The 6,000-nt window shown below is 47.5% G+C and overlaps 1 protein-coding gene across 4 annotated transcripts in view; it reads right to left on the bottom strand.

Moving 5' to 3' along the window:
• Positions 1 to 423: 423 nt before the first annotated feature.
• COP1 (COP1 E3 ubiquitin ligase) overlaps positions 424 to 6,000 on the bottom strand; it is a 125,632-nt gene continuing 120,055 nt past the window's right edge. For all 4 annotated transcript variants that reach the window (XM_069022630.1, XM_069022631.1, XM_069022633.1 and 1 more), the window contains exons 19-20: positions 4,682 to 4,726; positions 424 to 2,788 (exon numbers count right to left, since the gene is read on the bottom strand). In XM_069022630.1, the coding sequence (XP_068878731.1) occupies positions 2,771 to 2,788; positions 4,682 to 4,726 (63 nt within the window). In that variant the 3' untranslated portion in view covers positions 424 to 2,770. The remainder of the gene's footprint in view (positions 2,789 to 4,681; positions 4,727 to 6,000) is intronic.

Genomic DNA, 6,000 nt, shown 5'->3' with positions numbered 1-6,000 from the left:
CAACCTCATCCAACTTTGAGTAAGCTCTGCTCAGGACAGGGGCTTGGACCACAGACCCCTGTACATCCCTCCCAAAGTCAATCATCCCCCAACTCTAAAAAGGCTGAAAACCTGGCAGGAACCATTTGTTGAGGAGGTGTCTAATTAAAAAAATACTGACCACACGCTGTTTAAAAAAAACAAACAAAATTACAGTAATTATATGTGACTTAATATGTCAACTGTGAAGAGTTACCTGAAGGAAAGAAAATTAAGGGGATTAAAATAAGGAGCATTACCTCTTGTGACAAAGAGACGAAGACAAAAAAATGCCATCAACTTGTGTTTATGAGCTGCTTCGTTTCTAATTAGGGCCAGACACCAAATTTGCATTTTATCTTGATTGAAATAGAATGAAAACCGAAAAAATAAAGGCAGCCGATGTTAAACAGCTTTCCCTGTTTAATTCAAGGAGTAACCTTACAGCATTCAAAACAGCTGCTTTTTTTCTCCTGTTTTAAAGATCTCAGCTTTGTCAGAGCAATTTCAATTTAAAACACAGAGGATCTTCAAGTGGGGGGAGAGAAGGAATGAGGTCACCTGCCAACAGCAGCTGCGTGGCACCAGGCTGGGCTACAACAGCAGCCATGGCAGTTTGCAAAATAAACGAGTAGGCATTGACAAACAAGCCAGAGGCTGGGGAAAACCCACACCTGTAACTGGGGGAAGCAGGAAGAGCAATGGCAATGGCTCAGCACATCAGCCCTGCCTTTAGAGGGGCCTGGCTGGGAAGGATGCTCAGCACTGTCACTCCACACCAAATGCTCTTAAAATGCAGCAAAATGGAAATCAAACTAGTGCTCAGTGTGACGTGTCAGACAGCTGCCATCAGGCAGAAGGAGCCAATTTTGTTTTCTTCCGCCACAGTGACTCGGGTCACTCATACAATGGAGACCTGCAGGTAGCACTCTGAGCAGGACACAAGCTAGCGTGCTCCTTTCTCTCTCCTTTCCTTCTCTCCTCACTCTCACCCCCACTGACACACCAGAAATCATGGAGGAAAACCAGCATGCAGCATCTGAGAGCCATCCACCACCCCTCCCTTGGAGCTCAGCATCACTTTTCTCCCCACTGGACTAGACTGTCCAGAAGCTACTGGTGGTGTGTCCCACATCCTTCTACCTTTGAAGGAGCGTAGATGACCCTCTAGAAACGTGCACCAGCACTGAACCAGGACAGGAGCTGTCCCCAGTTCTGCTGTAAGGTTTCATCTCTGCTTCTTTATTCATATCAAGAGCATCCTTGCTCTTCTTCCCTGCTCTGTGACCAAAGGGTGTGAGAAGATCACACAACGCTCCTGGGAAGATCAGAATCAGGCTTTTAACACCTGCAGGACACGAGGCCTGTCAGGGTTCCTGCATGGGTAGCCCATGACCACGGCAGAGCCTTGCTGTGCTGACATGGACTGCAGGGAATGAACGGAGAGAGATTGTGTGTGCAAACCAGAACACTTCCCACAGGTACCACTGTCTGCACTGAACCTTTGGTACTCACGGCAGGGAAAAGACGTGACGCCCACCAAATCCACTTGCAAGCTTAACAAGTTCTGGCAGCAATCCTGACAGTTTAGCTTGGCTGCTGCTCGTGACGACCGTCTGCACCTTCTTATCTGCTCTGCTATCCTGCCAAGAAAGCAACAACAACTCCCAGCTTCATGGTTTATTCCCCCTCCATATGTACAATTAAGTGTATGCATGACCATTAAAAATAAGGCTACTTATATCATGGCTCTGAAACACGTTACAAACCAACTGTGTCCCCTCTCTTATTACAACATTCAAAATGCTTGGCTTCCACGGTGTGCAGAGAGGGGCAAACACAACCAGACCACACAGGTGATTGAGTGGTGCAGGGCTTTGGTAACTGGATCTAGAAGCTTCCTCCTGTAGCTGAGATAGCCGAACACAGCCAGGCCAGGGGGAGGCAGATCTTTATCCCACGATGTCTTGGCAAGGTCAGTCCAGGTCCCAGGAACTGCAGGCCCCCTCATCTCAGCATCTTGCTGCTGGCAGGTGGCCCACATGGAACTTAATCCTCTCCTTCAGAACTGCCCCTTTGGGGCAAGGAAGGGGTCTAAGGAGAGGAGGAAGGGGAAGGTGTCCTTCTCTTCTTGATGACTAGAGGACTTCAGTCTCCAATGGTGTCAACCTCGGTGACATTTCTCAACATATAATGCATCTAAAAAATAATTAATAAATCAAAGGAACAACAGAACCATACCATGATGGGATTTCAAAGTGAATTGCTTGTGTGTCCAGGTAAGGCTTAGAGACTTTCTTTTTCCAGTGAGGATGAAGAAGAGTCCAGATGAACGTAACTGGAGATGTGCAACTGAGGACAGCCCTGTGTGCTCCCGTAAGCTCCCTTCACAAGTAAATCCGTTCCCTTATGCAACAAGACAATCTTCCAGCTTCAGCTTGTGGCTCAATAAATTTTATTATTCCTTTTTGTTTTTATTTAAAAGAATTTGTTTTCCTATCATAAAAATTAGACAACCATACCACCACCACCACCAGCAAAGTCTGTGGAGTTAATGTTGATGGCACAGTTCACTGGTGTTACCAGTATCTCAAAATGTCCTAGAAAGTCCATAAATGGAAAAAAACCCAAACATAATAGTTTTGGGGAGGAACATCAAGGTGGTTTTGGTTTCTTGTCCCACTGTGGTTCCCAGATGAATACTGTAGCATATCAGCAGGACCAAGTACCTCATGCCTTGAGAGAAAACCCTTCATACCAGCTCCAGTACCTGATTAGTAAGGAAGATGAGACATTTAGAATAGGAATTTATGACATTCAGTATTTCCTACGTCAGCAAATAGATCACCAAGACAGGACTGACCCTTCCGTCTCCACCCCTTACCCTTTCTTCACCAGCATGCAATAATATCCCACAAATGGGATAAGCACTTGGCAAGCATCCCAATTTTGAGGTCTGCTTGTGTGATGATAAATTAGCCATGAAGCAAAACCATCCACAGATGCCTCATTTCCCCTCAATCACACAGCTCTTGGAAATCCTGTAACAGAGATCAGAGCTTTTGTCATCCCAGCCCTCTGTGCTCTTGTTTTCCCTTGTCCAGGCTGTGATGGAACAGCAGCCTCTGACAGCAGAAAAGTGCTTGTGGGGCTGCCACAGTCTGCATTAGTCTGGTTGGGCTTTACTGGGACAAGTTCTAGAGCTGTAGCTCATGGGTAATGCCCAGTATGGCATCTGTCCCCACAGTGGTGTGGGTTTGGGCAAACCCAGGCCTCTCCCAGACCATCCCACCTTCCCCGCTGCATGCTGCCAAAGGCAAATGGAGACACCAGAGTTCTGACAGCCCTGGCTGTTTGCACATTTCTCTCTGTCTGCCTTCTCTCATTAACAAGCAAAGTGCATGAGCAAAACCTCTCCTCTCTAATCATTGCTCTTGCTGCTGGATTCACTTCAAAATATCAAAAGCGTCTGTGCATTTTGTCCATTTTACTAAGGAGGAAATGAGCAAAGTGACCACCAACCAATTCCAGAATGTGATATATAAATAAATCCCCTATGAATGAGAGGCTACAGCATCACATGCTGCAACAGCAGGAGTAACCCAGCCACCTGAGTCCAAGAAAAGGGGAAAAAAATCTTGACATGCAGTTAAACACAGACCACTTGGGTCTCTCACCATTCTTGCATTTTTGGTGATTTTTCCAGGGTGGTTCAGACCAGCAGCTCTGGTATGGCTCCAGAGAACTGCTACTGCCACAGGGATGTGAGGGACAATCAGGACCTCAGCCTCATGACAGTGACAGTGCAGTGTATGACTCTGCAGACAGCAGGTAAACTCCTTTAGCAGCAGCTCCAGAACGCTGCCAGGGGTCTGGGCTAGAGGCTTAGGGCATTAACCACCAAACCTAACAGCATGGGTGGAGGGCAGTGCTGCTGTGTAGAATGTGGGATGAAGTTCTGGGTTTGGGTTCAGTTTGGTACTGCCTTGGATACTGGTTTTGCTTGGCTGAGGGACACATAAAAAAGGGCAGTCTTTTCCCTATCATCACTTGACATTCCATGGATGGAAATGCATTGAACAGACACTCTGGGGGACATAATTCAAGCACTGAAAACCTGGCACTGCGCTGGCGTCTCGGTGCACGGGGAAGGCTGATGCTTTTCCAAAGCCCCGTGCTGGCAGCTGCTGCATGGTTACTGCCTGTCTGAGCACCAGTCAGCAGAGACAAGGGAGCATCCCTGCTCATTCCTGCACTGCTCCAGCTGCCTGCACACCAGGAGCTCAGCTCTCAGCCCTGCTGCACCTGCAGCAGCCAGAAGACAGGCTCAGGTTAACGCTGCTGAGTTAACACTCAGCCTCTGCTGCCGTGGGAGCCAGCACCGGCCTGGGGAGGTGCTTGTGCCAGGACCCCAAGGAGCAGCAGCGGGTGCTGGATGGCCACCAGCAACTCTTCCACACCTCACTGCAACTGGTTTCACTGCTGGGGCACTGCCTGCTCGCTCCACTGCGTGCCAGAGGCAAATACATCATTTAAATTACAAACCTCCACAGCCAAGATGACCTTCTCTAATGGTTTCTCCTGGCTGTTCAGAGTCTCTGACCTTGCTCTTTACTATCCACAGATTCAAGTGTTTAGAGGCGAGATGTGTAAAATAACTTACCTTAATTGTACCCTGACTGTTAGCAGCAATAAGCACGTTGGACTCCTGGAAAAAAAAAAAAAAAGAGGCACTATCAGAACCTGCCATTACTTTTACTGCCCCCCTTTTTTGGATGAAGCAGCAGAGAAGTTATTTTTATCTTAAACATTAGAAGTATATCTAATTTCAAAGGGATTTAACTCTTCCTATATCTGAGATGCTTTCAAGGCTAGAAGTCTTCATAAGTTAAACTACCTTGAAGAATTAGAAAGCAATAATCCTTAGTGCTTGTACAGAGCTTTAAATCTCCAAAGCAATTTACAAACATGAACTAATTCTCACAGCCTCCCTGTGAGGGGGACTAATAAAAATAATAGTTAATTTCATCTTTTGGCAGCCTATGGACAAAGGTCTCCAGCACCCTAACGAAACCAACTAATCACCGTTTCAAAACCCCTCCAGCTCCGATGAGAAGAGGCTGCAGATGAGTAAAACAAAGAGGAGGAGAGATTAGAGAGCAATAGCAGGTGCACCCAGTTTGAGAGGGAAGATAAACAGAGAGGGCTCCAGCCCTGCCTTAAGCAGAGAGGCAGCATCTATTTACCTCCTGCCAATTGATGGAGTCGCATTTGGAGATATCCTGGTTGACTGCAAATTAATGGTCTGCTGCATCAGTCAAGCAACCCCCAGGCAAAAGCTGGAGGAGAGAGAGCATCTTCTCTCCAGACCACATTCCTCACGTGACCAGCAAGCACAGACGCACCCTCCCCAGCCAAAATCCTATCCAAAATCTACAGGGAAATCCAAAGGAATGACACGGTGCCAATAACCTAAAGCACATAAGCACTGGGGTGCTGGCAAGAGCCCCAGACATGCTGAGGGAGAAGCACTGCCCCCAGATGGGTGTCCCACAGCCAGCCCCGTGCCAGTAGATGTAGTGCACACTGCTGAACCGCCTGCTGCCAACTGTTTTCTCTCAAGACAGCTGATATCTTTCCTGAAAGATGTTTTTAAATTTCTCTCGCTGCTGCTATCCATCCCCAGCCAAACTTGCTGTAATTATCCCATCGCTTAACACATGCATTTTTAATAAACTCAGTGACTAGAACACGCCCCGCTCCAAAGGGAGTGGGAAGGCAGCTCAACACAGCCCCAAGCTGGCTGTGCGCTGCTTCCCCATGAAATTCAGGACTTTGCACAGCCCCCAGATTTGGGGCAAAGGGAGAAAAAGTCCCTTCATTGTGAAAATCCACGGAGCAGCTCAGAGTAGCCTTGTGGTGGACCACTGGGCTAACTGACACAGATAGATTTGTTCACCCTGGTACAATCATTAGAGGATT

The sequence above is a fragment of the Aphelocoma coerulescens genome, chromosome 8 (assembly GCF_041296385.1).
Source record: "Aphelocoma coerulescens isolate FSJ_1873_10779 chromosome 8, UR_Acoe_1.0, whole genome shotgun sequence".
Taxonomy (NCBI): Eukaryota; Metazoa; Chordata; class Aves; order Passeriformes; family Corvidae; genus Aphelocoma; species Aphelocoma coerulescens.
The sequence above is the reverse complement of the archived record's forward strand: the minus strand, read 5'-3'. Positions and strand labels throughout refer to the sequence as shown.